This window comes from Hermetia illucens, chromosome 6 (genome assembly GCF_905115235.1).
Source record: "Hermetia illucens chromosome 6, iHerIll2.2.curated.20191125, whole genome shotgun sequence".
NCBI lineage: Eukaryota > Metazoa > Arthropoda > Insecta > Diptera > Stratiomyidae > Hermetia > Hermetia illucens.
This window is the reverse complement of record NC_051854.1, coordinates 38,287,985-38,304,993: the sequence shown is the minus strand read 5'-3', so window position 1 is coordinate 38,304,993 and position 17,009 is coordinate 38,287,985. Positions and strand designations below refer to the sequence as shown.

The 17,009-nt window shown below is 45.0% G+C and overlaps 1 protein-coding gene across 1 annotated transcript; it reads left to right on the top strand.

Annotated features, from left to right (window-relative positions):
* Positions 1-8,942: 8,942 nt before the first annotated feature.
* LOC119659106 (odorant receptor 83a-like) lies at positions 8,943-17,009 on the top strand. Its single transcript, XM_038067029.1, has 6 exons — positions 8,943-9,339; positions 9,389-9,552; positions 14,224-14,465; positions 14,523-14,832; positions 16,615-16,875; positions 16,947-17,009. Exons 1-6 carry the CDS (start codon positions 8,943-8,945, stop codon positions 17,007-17,009), a joined length of 1,437 nt encoding a protein of 478 aa, XP_037922957.1.

Here is a 17,009-nt window from a genome sequence, read left to right as displayed (position 1 = left end):
AGAAATCAAAGAAATTTAACATCTCAAGAAGGTTGTTGTAGTTTCCATAATATTGTCAGCTACAGGTATTGTCTACAGTCTGGTTCAAATCATGCAGGAGTTCCCGACGGATTCTCCCACTAACCTACCATCGGCGACCACCACTAGAGCCCCTTTGTCTTTTAAGTAGGTAGGATCGTTTGAGCCTAAATGCTTGGTAGTTAGTGCTGGTATTAGGTAAAATCCGGCATCTGGGCCTTGAAGTGTGTTTGATCATTTCATTCCAGTACACTGTAGGAGGTAATGTGGGTCAGCATTGCGCTCGCCTGTGATTATTACTCTGATTTGCCTCAGGTGTTCATTCACAACTGAGTTGATTGGTATCTGACATCTAGTTGTGGCAGAACAACGGAAACATGAACTATGGCTGCATCTACATTTGGCGAGGAGCACTTTCTTTTTTTTTCGACCATCAACCAACATATATCATATATTTTTCCTCGGCTAGATGTGCATCTGGCCGAGGAAATGCCGAAAGAATAGCATTAATCAGCTGTGGTATGACGGTTTCAAACGCCTGGACAGCATCAGTAGACCACGTAACCTTGCGAGAGTCTTCCGTTTCGGGCCGAGACGAGTAAGCGTTGAGTATCGCTTGGTGATGAGCGGCTTTGGGCAGGAAATGATAATAGAAGTTTAACATGCCCAAGAACCTTCACCGTGGTTGGCAGGGGAAAGTTTTTAAAATGAGCACGACCAAAATTAACTCGAAATGGTTCAAATCCTCAGATTCGGAGCAAGAGCTACCAAGACATCGCCCATGTGGACGAAACAGAAGTTTAAGTTTGGTAGGACATGGTGGATGAATCTCTGAAATGTTTGGGCAGCAATGTACAAACTAAATGCCATCCTGGTGAACACGAAGAGTTCGAAAGATGTGCAGATAGTCGTTCTCGCTAGTTTGTTTTCGTCTTCGGGAGTGACACGACATAGGTCCGCTCTCGTTGGCTTTCGGAAAAGAAAGATGTGCACCGCGTCGACCTCAAGCAAGGCCGCTAAATGTGCCGGCAGTAGTTTAGTGCATCGACGGAGGCACTTCCGCTGCCGGCGATGCCGTCGATAGTTCATGTTTCCGTTGTGCCGCCACACAGTCACGATAACAAATCCGTTTGCCACAGTGAAATTTGAAGTCCAAACCGTTATAAGCTTGTCTATTTTGGTAGTCTACGGACACAATATGATGTTGCGATCGCCATATTAAAGGATTTTCGTGATGCTATTAAAGAAGTCGAACGATTTGATGACCGACTGATGGAAAGCTGATCGCATGATTCACTTCTTCTTCTTCTTAACAAAGTTAAAAACACAATTTACAAATTCACATGATCGTCGTCACCAAGCTTGATAACCGCGATATTTGACTTTTGAATGACAATGTCCAAATAAAGGTCCGTGAAAAGAAACGCATCTACCACAAGTTTCTTGAAGATAAAACGCGTGCTAATTGGCAAATTTACAAGAAGGCCAATCGGGAAGCAAAGGAAGTGCTGGCTGTTACCACATGGGTCTATTACAAAGATCTTCAGATAAGTTGGACGCTCGGGACGGCGAGGGAGAGTATTCGTTTGTCAATATACATACCTTTTGTGGTGTAAAATATCCTGGAGAGAAAATGGATTGCCACTTCGATGATATCCTGCATCAAATATTATCCTCTAAGAGAGGATCGTAAGGGGCAAGAAGTCATGTAATTTCAGGTCAATTACTGGGATATACCGGTGAGACAACCGCAGTAAAAACATATGTAGCCCAAACTTTTGGGGATTTTTTTTAACACTGTTCTAGACACTCTTTTGGAGGCTCACTTTTGTTGACAAGGGACTTCAATGCTAGGTTCGCGAATCGGGAATTAAGACGTTAATGCGAGATACTGAGACTAGACCTCGCTTTGTACAGATATTCCGTATACAGTATACAGTACCTCTAGCTATTAACTCCGAGCGGATATCAATCGAACTGTGCTGTAAGTTCTTTTTAGGTCACGAATTTGGTGTTGTAACATTTACAGTTTACCTGGCTTAGTTTAACATAATCAGAAACGTAAGGCGCGAGTAGATAACGATCAAACCATGTTATGAGACCACGGATTTGTCATAAAAACTTTTCAATTTAGAGAATCTATACGTCGAATTGTTTACCAAGTCAAGCAAATGTATGAATTTCCATAGAGATATAATGACGCCTTCTGAATTAATCAGATCAGTCTCAAGGACCTCGAGGGTGATCAGTCTTTCAAACTCGATTGAAAATCCAAGTGTTACCGATTCAATCTTGAAGTTAAGCGAGGTAAGATTATGGGTCCCCGGAAAGATATTGACCTGAGGACGAGCCTGTCATAGAGTCAGTGGGATTTAATCTGAGCAGTAGATTTAGGAATTTTCTTTTGGATGTGTGTAATATCGAACTCACCCGTGAAAGGTTACAAGACCTGCCTTAGTGATATTATTGGAAACGAATGTGACAAGTACGGTCATGGATCCATTTAAAACTCAAACTCATAAGCAAGTATCAGGGGAGAGACGTGATCGGCGACCGAGATGTCAGAGATGTCTGGAATTTAGATTTTGTTGCACCTTGGTGGTTCTTAGACAAAGTAAGATTATTTCCCTTATTTTATTTTCAGGAACTTTTGGATTTCTGGTGGAAGTTGGGATAGCGGTTGAGGGTGCTTAGATGCATCGACATAATGGGTATGAAAGTGGTGTCCGCCTATTACTACGGTATGAAACAAGAAGGCGCAGGCTTGATATTCTGGAGGGACGAAGATTTGTAGTTGGTGACTCCAATCCCAGGATCCGTAAATGGAATATGCCTCTCTCACATTCCAGAGGGAGATCTTGGAATTTGGCGGCAAGAGTTGGGCTCGTAGTTTTAAACACAGGATCCATGCCAACTTTCCGGTGTTCAGACTGTCAAGGAATCGTTGCTGACGAAACCTTCGCTTCGGACGCACTGGCGCCGTCGGTGGATGGGTTGCGAACTTTGAAGACTTTTTAGCAAATGATCACCAATAAATACATCGTATTCGAATTGGTTGACCCTGTTTGTCGGCGTGCGTCGACTCGCTGATAACCTTGCAAACTACTGAAACCCACATCCACCCCCAAACCCACCTTCAACAGCTTCAAATCACTCGCAGGTACTCTCATTTCTTTCTTCCTCGTCCTTGGCCTTCATTGCTGTCAGCTAGTGTTTGGACCAGTCCCTCGAAACACACGATTTGCAACGTAATCAATTAGCACCTTCCCAACAAGAGCTCATGGTAAAGCCTGGCACCTGATAATAGATGATAACCCCAACGCCAGACAATAGTGTTGGTTTGATGCACGGTCGAACCAGAATGGGGAAGATTTCATCATTTTCTAGCAAGCGTTAACGGAAGTACTAATTTGTTCCACTTTAGGCAAGCCCTTCCCACCTACCATAAAGGTTATTATCACTTATATCTGAATCACTTCATCATTAGCAGTAACATTACTACTATTAATAATTACTATTAATCCCCATCCTAATAATACCTTCTTCGCGAAATCATCCCTGGAAATAGTGATCGATATGAAATTTCCTGAGAGAGCCATCTTTCTCCTCCACTCCTTGTTTCGGATTACCAGAACGCGAGCTGGGAAGTCATGAACCGGATCTTTGAGTTCAGACTTGATCCACTCCTTCATCTAGTAGCATGGCATCCAACAACAGGATCGAAGTAGTAATTCGGCAAGTATACAGCGAACTGATCCAAGCTCGTCTCTTCAACTACTGTCACCTCATCTCTCTCACCGACGATATGATCGATGATATCAAATTCAAAACGGCCCTTCAGCGGAGATTCTTTAAAAGTAGACATTCTCCGCAGTCCTCTCACCTCAGTGAAGAAACCTCCTACCAGGAGCGGTCAATCCGAAAATGAATTAAAACCCTTTATATCGACTACCTTAGTTAACGTGTCTCCAACACCAAATTGAATCCAGCCACGTTCCAGGGTATCTGACAAACTTGTCCTCGTTTGGCAAAACTATCCAACAAATCGTAATTCTATCTCAAACAATATCTCTATCTGAAAAGCCTAGCTAACCACTTCCTGCGAGGACACTATTGCACCTCCACGACCAGCTTTTCCAAAGCGAAGCCAGCGAATCAATATCCACACTTCAATCGAACCCATCTTTCGCAGTCAAGCTACACAAAAGTTTTCTCCAATCAAGTCTATCATCGCCGGGAGAACATCACACCTATCCATTTTGTCACATCGAACACCGTCCTTCCTTTCCTCAATTACCAATCACTGCTTCCTCAACATCCACTTCCCCACTGATTGGAAGGGTGTTCCTATAAATCTCATCCAGGAAAAAAAACAAAAATGAAACCCCTTTTAATCCCGATAGCTACAAGTCTATCTCCATTCTTCTTTCCTCCCCCAAGATAAGCGAGTGGACCATTAAGTCCATTATCGATGAGCACTGTGGCCTCAATTCCACATTTCCAGTTCGCTAACCAACCTAATCACTCGGTTGAGAACGCGTTTCTGGTCTTCAAAATGGGCGTTTTTCTCGATATTAACCAGAAGACTTTAATCATAGCCTGCCTCCTAGATTCAGAAAAAGCCTCTGGCTCCATATGGAAATACGGGCTCGCTCTTAAGCTTTCTGAAATTTTTAACTTCCATCCGCATCTCTAATACCTAATCCTTACCTTCCTAGATGGGCGGAAATCTCAAGTCAACATCCAACAACAAGTTTCATCCTCATACATATGTCCAGCAGGCATCCACAAGGTTCCTAGTCCGAGTCCTGGCCCTATAATATCCAATACCGAAACAGGGACCCGGCATCATGGCATCTCTACTTATGGGGTACCGCTGCTATCTGGGTTCGGGACGATGTTCGACTTCGTCTTCTTGCCCAAGGCCAAGGAAATGTGTTTGTCAGTATTCGGTGTTCAGAGATAACGCTTTTTAGCGTTTACCTGGCGCCGAATGAGATGACGCCGGACCTTCGGCGGATGCTCTGGAGGACGCCGTTTCGGGCACAGAGGGCAAATACTGGTAGGCGGTGATTTGAATGTTAGGGCGCATGAATGAAGCATGTCTCAGCCAGACTCCAGAGGGGAACGGATTCTGGAAATGGCGGCGAGAACCGGACTCCTAGTTTTAAACACCGGATCGAAGCCAACGCTTCGGCGTCCAGGTTGTGAAGAAAGTGTCCCTGACATCACTTTTGCGTCGGAATCTCTAGCACAATCGGAGGACGGGTGGCGAGTACTGGAAGACTTCTCGGCAACATTGCGTTCGAAGTAGTTGTCGCTACTTGCTGGCCTTCAACAACTCGACGCCTCCCTTGCCTGTGGAATGTTACGAGGGTGAACATTGCGAAGTTCGTCGAAGTTGTTGCAGTAGGCAGAGAGGCGCTGGAGAGAGTTCCGGCAGGTGATAGTGTCGCAGTTGCCACTGTCATAAATTTAGTGATCAATCTAATCTAATAACGACAGCGTGTGGGGGTTCCATAACCCGGAGGAGCCCCCGCCGTGGCAGGCCTTTTATGTACTGGTGGACGGCAGAAATAGCCGCACTACGGAGGGAGTATCATAAGCTCCGCCGTTTAGCACAACCTTTACACGCCAACGAGGAGGCATGCGCATTGAAGGCATAGTGTAGTTCAGCAAAAAGGATACTCTGTAGTGCGATAAATAAACCCCCCCCCCCTGATCAACGAGGTGAATGACAACCCGTGGGGATTTGACTATAAGCTTCCCCACCCCCCCCCACGGGGCTTTGCGGGAGCCGTGCTTACTAAGTAACGACCAGATGGACCGCATTTTGCAACATTATTCCCCAGACATCCTGTACGGGTGGATGTTAATAGCGCGAAAACGTCGAGGATTCCTCCTTTTCACGAGAAAGCTCGAAGAAGTGGTTTTCACCATGAAAAACAAGAACTCGCCAGGTCCTGATCATATCGCGGCGGAAGTTTAAAAATTGGTGTTCCGCCAATGGTCAAACTTGCTGCTTGGGGCGTTCAACGCTTGCTTGAAGAAGAGTATTTTTCCTTGTCGCTGTAGGTGGTCAGACTCGCGCTGAACAGCAAGCGAAAAGGAGAACCGAAGCCGGGGACTTATCCCCAAGGCAGTTCGGCTTCAGAACAGGGAGATCTACAGTGGATGCTGTTATGGAGGTCATGATGCGGTTCATCGAGCCGGGGCCGATCTCGACGGATAGTGCTCATTACAAGGTTTTATTTTAGAGATGCCTTCAATTCCGTAAGATGGGCAGATATGCTGAGCACATTAGATAACTCATTCCACTATTTCTATCGGATATTGAGGGATTATCTGAAAGACCGTTCCCAACTCTTTAAGATGCTAGAAAAATGAGGATGGAAATCACGTCGAGAGTAGCACAGGGACCTCTGGAACGTTGCCTATGATAGACGCATTGTTGGACAGGCGCAAAGCAGATTTGGAATAATGATGGAACAGATAGTTTCAGCCTTGCGCGGTAGTCATTTTGACCAGAAAGAAAATCTCGACCCTGCGTCCCATATCGATCGGACAGTTGACTATAGAGCCAAAACCAACTAATAAATACCCTGGTATAACGCTCGGAGATGAGCTTCTTCGAACAAATTAAAGCAGCCGCGGGCAGGGCGGCAGCAGGAGTTTCGGCCTTGAGTCGGCTGATGGCGAATGTTGGGGACCCTATATCTACTAGGAGACGTCTCCTTATGGGAACAACATAGTCGGTTCTGTTCTTTAACGCGGAGGTATGGGGTGATGCCCTTGATAAGAAGATGCATCGTAAGCGCCTTGCTCAAGTTCAGAGATAGGGGACAGGGGAGTTTTGCGAGTGGCGTCTGCTTATCGCACTGTCTCGGAACCAGCCGTGATCGTGATTGCGGGAGTGATCTTGGTTTCCCTCCTTGCAAAGGAGCGTAAAGCAGTCTACCGCCGTGAGGGCGAAAACTTAAGAGAGGTGAAGGATGCCAACGCACACTTACTGAGTGGCAACCCTCTTTGGCAAATGAGTCAAAGGCAAATGGACTGCGCGGCTCATCGACAATTTAAAGTCGTGGCTGAACCGAACGCACGGTGAGACTGATTTTTTCTATACCCAACTTTTAAGCGGGCATGCAGGTTTTCAGTTTTATCTGCACAGGATTAGGAAGGCGCGATCTTCTGATTGGGTGTTCTGCAATGGAATGACGGACGACGCTCAAAACGCCTTTTTCTCCTAAGAAAAGTGGGAAGGATTTTGTCCGCAGCTTTATGCAGACACGGGAGAGCTTTCTTCAAACAACATTGTCAAAGAGATACTGAAGAGTGCTGGCAGCTGGAGCCGTGTTCCGCATTATGTTCGAGCTCTTCTTATTACGAAGAAGATTGAACTAGGCCGGCGGAGGGACCGGATGGCATGGGGTTCCCTAATCTAACAACTCCCTTCTACCCCCCTTCTCCCGCTGGTGGAAGGGATTCCCGGATTTGAAGGCTCCCAGAGCCGGGAGAGCGGGAGGGGTAGGCCGAAGTAATGTGTCAAACGGTTCCAGGCCAGTTCTCTCATGAGAAGAAGATGTTTGTTCGTAGTCCTACAGCGTGCTGTTGCGGGAGTCCAACACTTTGTGCGTAAACGGATTCACCTACCCCAATCCGAAAAAAAACAAGTCCTGAGCTTAATCCCATCAAAATCCTAGAATACATGAAGCTCGTTTGAATTCGTACTTGGACGATCTTTATTGGTATGGAAAAAATCCCTAAATCCCCAAAAGCGCGGCATAATGGTGTCCTTTGTGATCGACGTATCAACGAACGTCTCAAATCTAAAATTTACCGCAATGTCGTCCGTCCAGTCGCTCTCTATGGTTCTGAGTGTTGGCCGACCATAAAAGACAATGAACGGCGTCTTGCGGTAATGGAGACGAAGATGCTACGTTGGACTAGTGGCGTCACACGTTTAGATCACATCCGAAATGAGGATATCCGCGATCATTATGGGGTTGCACCGATCGTGGAAAAGTTGCGAGAGAGGCGTCTTCGATGGTATGGTCACGGAATTCGTGCAAACGAGAATTCACTTGCAAAGATTGGTCTGAACATCGAAGTCAATGGTAAACGACCAAAAGGCAGACCTAACCAACGGTGGCTTGATACGCTGGATGGGGATTTGAAAGCCTCGAGATTGCATCCAGATCAGGCATTCCATAGAGCCAAATGGCGAAGCCGATCACGACGAGCCGACCCCGCTTGTGAACGGGACAAAGGCTGAAGAAAAAGAAGAAGAAGAATTGTGTTTCGCGGCACCATGAGGATCACGCCGAAAATCAGGAGAGACATTGCCGTCTTCTCCCTCAAAATCCATGACATGCCCATTCCTACTGTGAATGAAGTTACTTACCTAACCGTGACCATGAACTCCCAACGTCTGTGTTTAGTTACGAACCGGACCTAATCTTTGAAATAATGAGTCTCATCATCATTGCCCATTATTTAGATATTTTTGTGAGCTTCACATCTTCACCTAACAACACATATTCATACATTCCTCGCGACAAGAGGAAAGTGGGAAAATCAATATCGGAGCAACTCAAAATCCTAATCTAGTAAAACCTTCGGGACAAAATGGACACATGTTAGCTTTATGAATTAGCCATGCAATATCGAAATTTCCTTTATTCCTCTCGTCCTTCAATAAATGAAGTTCAGCAAGAACAGATGGTCATGGTCGCTCCGCAAATGGCGTTTTAATCAAAGGTTATTGCCAATTACAACTTGAGTGCAATGTTAATGATCCACTCCCCCTTCCCCCCCGTTACACCAAGGATGCAATATAAATGCCAGTAGTCGTCAAGGAGGCACCTCAGTTTATACAGTGCGAAAGTTGTCATTTATTTCATTTGCGGTTTTCAGTCGAAAATAATATGCCGAAGCTTTTTAAAATTGCTAATAAGGACCTCAAGGACTCGTACGATATCGAAGACCTACTAAGCTATCAGTCGTTTCCATTCAAAATGATGGGTTTGCTCTCATTCGATTTTGAGAAGAGAATCCCCCCATCCCTACTATCGTCCTACAATGTCCTGAAAAATATTGTTGGTTTGCTTGTGATATTGTTGCCAACTGCTCAGCTCATTTTCTTAATAAAAACCTGCTATGATGAAAGGGATGCGGATTTGTTGTATCTTGCGAATCTAATAACGTCCGTTTTCATGCTCGGAGGGAGCGCGTGTGTGTTGACGCACTTGTTCGTGAAAAGGGATGAGTTGCAGAGTTTGGTTGCGTTTATAAATACGCGATTCAAGAGAAGATCAGAGAAAGGTTTGTAAAATAAGTTCAATTTTAAGGTTTGGTCATTTTGTCCTTCCAGGATTAGAATATGTCACCATAACAACGGCTTATAGGGTTACATTGTACATAACCATCGTTTGGATCAATTTACCCGCCGCATCTGTGCTTTTCTGGAGTTTTGGCAGTGTGTTTTCTGGAACTAGAGAATTTCCAGTACACTCCTGGTATCCCTTCGATGCAAAGGTAAGTTTAGAATCGATTTATTATCTTGAAACTTAGTGATAACGTGGGGTAACTATAATTTTGCCATAGATGCGAAAGGAAGAAGTCCACATTTTTTTAGAGTTTTGCATCGCATCCCAATCCTCCTGGGAAGCAACCATTTTCCGGACAAAATGTTCCGGTGATGGCACTTCACCTAGAGTTTCCTCCAAGTTCCTCCTTCCTTACACGAATCTCGCGCATTGGAAGAATACGCCCGCCAAGTCCTTTGAGACACCATCGCAGTTTGGACAACCAGGTCAGGTGTCCAATTTAAAGTGATGCAGGTATTGATGATGCCCGGTGAGAACTGGGAGAGATAATAATCTCCCCATGCTTTCTGTCCAGCCACTCCTCGATGGAAGAGATCAACCAGTAAGTCCAACAACCTCTTTCTGAATGGTCCCATGGCTCTTGGCACCTGCTTATGGATCTCTGTCTTTCGAATTTTTTTCACCTGCTATAAAGGAAAGATGGATGATGTTATATATATTCATCATCTCGTCAGCCAGGATGTCAATGGGTATCATTCCCGAGATAACGAACGCTTCATCATCCGAGACAGTCCTGAAAGCAGAACACACGTTCCGTCTATTGTCACACCCAAGTATTCGATGGCCGGCTTGAAAGTGATGATATAAATCACAATTTTTATACAAGCCCAATTTCTCTTCCGGCGTTTGATGATCAGGAACGCTTTCGTCCTTTTCTCGTCCAGTGCCAATCCAGCACTCTCTAACTAAGCTTGAACAACACTGATCGCTTCGCTTGAGTACAACTCAGTGTTCTCTAGATGCTTTACTATTAGAAACAATGCTATATCATCGGCCTAATCTACTACTGTGGCCTCGTCCGGAATCGGAAGGTTAAGTACATCATTGTACATGATGTTCCTCAACTGTAGGCTCAGTACGAAGCACTATGAGACATTCGCGGAGCCAACGTACCCATTGGGTCCATCATCGGTGTCATACCAGAGCGTCCATTCTCGCAGGTAGCTCTCGGCAATAGCTGCGAGATAGGTGCAAACACCAATCGTGGGCAGGCACTTTCGTATAAGCTTCCAATTGAATGAATTAAATGATCTGAAAAGCCTCCTGCATTCTCGACGATCGGGAGTAGTCTGTTGTAAATTACCCTCTCTAACATTTTCCCCACAATGTCTAGAAGTCAAATAGGTCAATAAGAGGATGATTCACCTGGAGGTTTACCAGCCTCAGGCACTAGCTACTAGCTACGCCTCCCCTTTCGGACATGCACGCTTTGAACAATTCAGCGAACATATCCAGTCTGGATTTTACGGCGAGCCTAAGGGCTCTGTTGGGTATGCCGTCCACACCAAGAGCTTTGTTATCACCTATCATGCTAGAGATCTCCAACAGCTCGTCTGTGGTTACCGCAGGAATTGCCGTAACGTTCAGAGACCTCTTAAATGTGTCAGTGTCTGTGGAATAACCCGTGGATGATTTTCAACAAGAGAGTGGGGCACGTGATTTGTGGGGATGACCGGCCTCTTAACCGTCCCATGACAATTCTATAGGCACTCAGCCACGGATTTACATCCGCTTACGAGTCTTCTCGTAAGCGGATGTAAATCCGTGCTCTTGCTCCTTGAAAGATTCCTTCTTGCTCCGCTGAATGCAAGCTTGAGGTTTTTACGGGTTACCTTATAAGAATGATTTTTTCTCTCACATCATTCCTACCTCCTATCGCCCTTTAACCTATTCCTCTGGGTTGGAGGCAGGCTGATCGAAGGCTGCTTAATTTCCTATTCCATCAGTAGTTTGGTCTTCTACTGGGGAATGAACACATCCTAGGCATAGATGAGTCACATGCTTTAGCAATGCAGCTCTCTCCGTGGGATCGCCTGCTTTAGAAGGTTTGCCTAGCCACATTTCCAAGAAGCTTTCCTATTCCAATGTTTTTTCAGATCTATCTGATGCCCTTCTCGGTTTTAGGTATCCTTTTTCCATGACGTGTGGTTCCCTCCTCAGTTCAAAGATGATTGCCAGGTAAACGTTGGTGTAGTCCTCGCTAACATGCCAGGGCACAACACATACCAGTGCAGGGCTGACAAAGGCTGAGGAAGACCCTCCTTTGCGAAAGGTGTTTGCATTACCTTCATTGGCCAAAACTAAATCCAACTGACCAAAAGCCTCGAATAGACTTCGGCCCCTTGCGTCATTCTCCCTGCTTCCCCACTCGAGGGTCCAAGCATTGAAGTCATCGGCAATCATCTTTGAATTTGGTCCCCTTACATCGAGAACAAGGTTGTCTAACATGTATTCAAATTTAGACAATAGGAGACTAGGTGGGGCGTAGCGGCTGTGCACGTTTCTGTAGGGTTTCCTTATGATGGCACTATCTATCTGAGATTCATAACTGGTCTGCTCAAGTAAGTACTGAGCAACCCTCCTATGATTGAGATTCATTTGAATAAACCTCATTTTTTCATTCCAGTCATGCCTTCCTCAATTCCGGACATTTACCATTTCCGGAAATATGCCAGTTATCCCTTCCTTCCTGTCCTTCGCACAATGGGCATTTGGGGTCAGTATTGTACTCCTCGGCAACATGTCCTTTTCCCCCCATCGATTAAGCCTTCACAAGGTGGCCAAACACGAGGCACTTGAAGCACCTTTTTAATGATACCTGCTCTCGTAGGCGGCAAACAACCCATCCAATTCGAGCCTTTCATGTCGACAATAATTTCTGCGCCGCCTCCACTGGTAGACGTATTGTGGCCGTTTGACTATTACCAAAGGCTTACATTTGATGTAGATCTCATGCTCAGCGAGTTCTTCACTTAGGTACGAAAGCCTACGGTTTTGTCAAAGCTGAATTGTTTTAGCTGAAGCATGAGATCCCCTTTCTGGGTCCTTCGGATCTTGCTGATATTTCCACCCATATCTTTTAGATCGGGGTCAGATTTCACTTTTTTTTAGAATCTCCGCGCATGACGAATTGCCCTCACTGGAGATAACAATTGCCTTTCGGTGAGTTCGCATTTTTGTTTTCTTCTTCGCCTTTTTATTAGCGACCTTCGTCCATCCACCATTTTTGTTTCCTACAGGTTTCCCTTCGATTGCTGATGCTTGCACTTGGAGCACAGTTTTTTTATCTTTCTTGCTTTTAGTTCCCTTCTTCGGAGCTGTTAGAGTATTTTTTTCTCCTTATGCGCCTGCTAATTCCTTTGAAGATCATCGTCTTTCTCCCGGACTCATTTCTTTGCTGTCAGGTCGCTAACATTACGGTTCGGTGTCACTTGGGTTGCGGGTGGCACTGTTGGAATGGCAGGTTTCGGGTTGAAACTTCTTCTTCCTGCTGCGGCCTATTATAGAGGACCCTAACGCTAATAATAGCTTGGTACATGTTGTGCTCGTCCGGGATGAAATCGTATATCTCAATTATTTTTGCTCCGAGCTGCTTGAAAGGTTCCTTCGGGTCGTGGTTTTTTTCTATGAGTCTTGGCCGTATTATAAGGGCATTGTAAGGGCACCTTCCCCCGTAGCATTTAACGTGCTTTCCTGTGTGTTATATTTTGCCGTCTTTGGCATTGGTGGAGATCGAAAAAGAATTGAGAAGTTTTTGCTGAATTTCTTGGACGTCCCTTTTTAACAAATGCGGTGGGTGTCGAAACCATCGGACAGCGATCTGCTTTCAACCCACCACTTTTTGGCTTCGTGATTAGTGTTCTTGTCAAGGTTTTGCTTTGTTTGGACCTCCTCCTCCTACTAGTGATTTAGAGTTGAGAAGGAGATGTTCTGTCTGTCTGTCTGGTGCTCGGAGGTGGCGGTGAGGAAGACGGGGCGGCAACCCTGTCGGGTGAACCAAAACCAAGTGGCCGAGGAGAACCTCCATAGTGGTGGCACCGGTAGACGCCGTATCGCATCGGTTTGCCGGCCGTGATTCAGTAGGCGAATGCTTCAAAGGCCTAACAAGGGCGATCAGACCCAAGTCTGCACGGGGACTCATCTGAAGTGGCAATTGGTCACGAAACCTAACCAAGGGTATTATACTGGTACCATGGGAACCGGGATAGCCCGTGGAATCACATAATCCGAGAGAATTCCTGTTGTATGTGAGTACAGCTCGGTTGTTTGTGGTTGGCCCACTAGTGGGAGCTTCATGGGGGTTGTGGTTACGTTCAAGCGAACAGAGACCTTCATTGGGTATAGACTGGTACCGTCGTGGCTTGCTTCGGCGGGGCTCTGATTGCGGTTACAAAATCAATCCGTGCCTTAAGAAGACCGTGGGATTAATTCTCCATGACAGATACTCACGTTAAACCTCCTACGACTGGTTGTCTGTCTGTCTGTCACACCCGGTTTGCTTGAAAACCGTAAAATTAATTGTCACGAAAGTTGGTGAAAAGGTTTGTTGGTTTTCCATCGACTTCGATGTTCAGACCAATATTGACAAGCGAATTCTCGTTAGCGCGAATTACAAGACCATGCAATTGAAGCCAGCTCTCTCGCAATTTTACCATAATCGGTGCAATTCCATATCGATCGTGGGAACCACAGCATAGATTCTCTTTGTTTTTTTTTATGGTTGGCATCTACACATTCTCAGTATTCAACCTTCCTGGTATTCGCCGCCTTAGCCGACAGTAAAGGTTAGGACTTTGTAATGTGGTTATATGTTTAAAAGCTCCAGAAAGGAATTAATAAATTGAAAAACGCCCTTTTCCAGCAACTATATGTGTTTGAACTTATTTGTCTTATTCAAATCGTCACGCAATTGATAATGGTTACAAGTTATGCAAGTATAAGCGTCCTGTTCCTATCGATGGTCATTATGTCCTGCAGTCAGCTGGACATTCTATTCTGTGAAGCAAAGAATTTATGGTTTACCTCAGCGATACATGCGGATTATAACTCGAGTCTTCTAAGGTTAGTTCAACATCTCGACTAACTGAAGTGTTCAACTTTTAATGGAGAACTTTTTAGGTTATATCAACGGAATAAAATGAACCAGGATGAAGAAGTTAATCAATACTTCTGTAGCACTGAAATTCAGGAAGATTTCGGTCATCTAGAATATGATAATGAAGATACTCGCGATTTAGGTTCCCCTTCTTTCGAGATTACTCCTAGCCTTAGAGTGGGTATGCGTTTGGCCATCAAGAGAATCGCACAGCACCACGCGATGATTATGGAGTTCGGGAAAAAGCTGGAGTCGCTTTACAATTTTTTGGCGTTTCTTCGCGTTGGAGAGATGACCTTGCAGTTATGCTTTTTGGCGTTTGTTGCAGTACAAGTAAGTATTTTTGATATTTTTGTCTGTTAACACTTTGTCTTTATTGATACTTTTTGTGTACACATGTATAGCAGAATGACGCTGCTCCCCCTAGGTGGATCGTGTCCACTTTAGCATTTACCCCTCCTCTTCTGTGAGTAACAGGTCTACTAACTTGTTCGGTTATGTCCTTTCAGTCTCTATGGCTTATGCGATTCCTTCGGGGACCTCGGTAGGCTTTCCACCCGATGTATCTTTCGAAGTATCTTTCTTTGGTTTTTCCTTGTGCACAGGTATGCTACCAAATCTTTAACTGATGAGGCAGTTACGACGTTTAATATATGCCAGGGATCAGTCGTCTGCTCCGAACGTAAGGAGTGTGCCTTGGCCTTCCTCCTTGCTTCTAAAAACTCTCCATTAGCGTAGAACCTTCGCGGTCGCAATCGCTGCGGCTTAGGGAAAGTAGACTGTCACCATGTATGCTCCTGGTATATCATCCCCAGCACATGCCGACAGTTCTGTTCCATACGATTCTGGCAGTTTAGGGACTATAGTCCCAAGCCAGTCCGCCGTGTCCCTCGCTGTATAGTCAGTATAAGCTCTGGTCTCAAGCGTATGTCGGTGAACACGAGTTTTTTGTTTCATCACTCACAGATCTTGATGACGATGACGTTTTCGTTTATTTCCTGTTTCTAACGAGTAATGGTTTAGTTCTCTTGGGAGCATTTCCCTTTTGCAGACGAATTTCCGCTGCCCCTCGCTTTCTTGGTTTTAATGCTGAAGGCTGTCTGTCCTGAGCCCTCTTAAGGGTCTTCAATGGTTTTAGGCCGTCTTTCGGATAGTGCATATATTATTGAAGACCTGTGACCTGCCTCGTTCCTTACGTCTAATGTGGTGACCTCAGAGGTACCTTTGCTCGTCCCTGCTTTTTGAGCGAGGATCTGTGTTGGTTGTCGTCTTCGCATTTGGTCAATGTTGATCTTGGTTCCACTGCTTTACCTCCCAACTTCTCCCTTCTTATGTATGTGTACCTGGCTCTCAATGTTAGGAAAATGTGTCTCTACCTGATAAGCCAATTTGTATACAGTACGGGGCCCCGATTGTTTGTTGTATGATTTGTTGATTTGTTTTATTGTATTACTCATATAAATCGACGAGCTGAGACTGTCTGCCACTTACTGACAGACCTCTGCTCCCAGGGCAGGGGTGAGGCAGCATCTGATGAGTTGCCTCTGCCCTGGACGAAACCGTCAATCAACTTTTTTGCTTTTTTGAAAACATGGGTTTAACTCAAAAAAGAGGAGTCCGTGAACTATAATACAAAAGAGGAAGTAAGTTGCTTCCCAAGTGGTTCGTTCCGCCACTAAGTGGGTGCGAACTCAGGGCTCCCAGCATCCTCAACAAAAAAAACGGTTACTTACCCCCGACTGCAAACCATCCTAGAGGTACGGTTCGCACAACACCTTGGATTTGGGAAGGTTTTTTTTCAGCTCCTCGGTTAAGATCTTTAGCGTCTTGTAAATAGCAGGGTCACCTCGTACAGGGTGTGGCTGTCACCACTCACTAATGGTCTTTGTAAATAAGAGGTTTGACTCCTGGAGAGGCGCATATCGACCTACGAGAGGAATTGGTTGGCTCACAGAAGGCTGTATTCCGTATCAGTCTATCCTGCAGCGTACGGCTTGACCCGTCAAGAATAGTAGCTTCCATCGAGATATAAATACTCCTCTCATAAGTAGTTTAACAAGTTTAAAGAGTGGTGTAGTATGCAACGATCTAATAATTTGTACATTTTAATTACAGGCTAAACAGGACTTCAAAGCTTTTTTTAACAACGTTCAATACATAATTTTGACTCTTATCGACTTATCACTTTATGCATACCCAGGGGAAATGTTACGACAGCAAAGTGTTAAGGTTGGTGATGCTCTAATGAGGGCTCAATGGTCTGAAATCAGCAGATACTTTAAGAATGACATCTTAATAATTCAAACATGTTCGTTACGACCCATCACTCTGTCAGGAGCTAAAATCTTTCCGCTGGACATTAGCCAACTCAAAATGGTTGGTTCTTCTGTTTTAACTCCTTATGCAGTACTTTTTCAGCAAAAGTTTTACTTCTTCAATATTTCCAGGCCGTTACAACAGCATTTTCGTACTACACATTGCTTGAAAGCATTGCTGCACGGAAGGATTAA

Coding starts and splice junctions, on each gene's coding strand:
- LOC119659106 (XM_038067029.1), top strand. CDS start 8,943: ATGCCGAAGCTTTTTAAAATTGCTAATAAGGACCTCAAGGACTCGTAC. Junction 9,340..9,388: donor CAAGAGAAGATCAGAGAAAG/GTTTGTAAAATA, acceptor TTGTCCTTCCAG/GATTAGAATATGTCACCATA. Junction 14,833..16,614: donor TGGCGTTTGTTGCAGTACAA/GTAAGTATTTTT, acceptor TTTTAATTACAG/GCTAAACAGGACTTCAAAGC.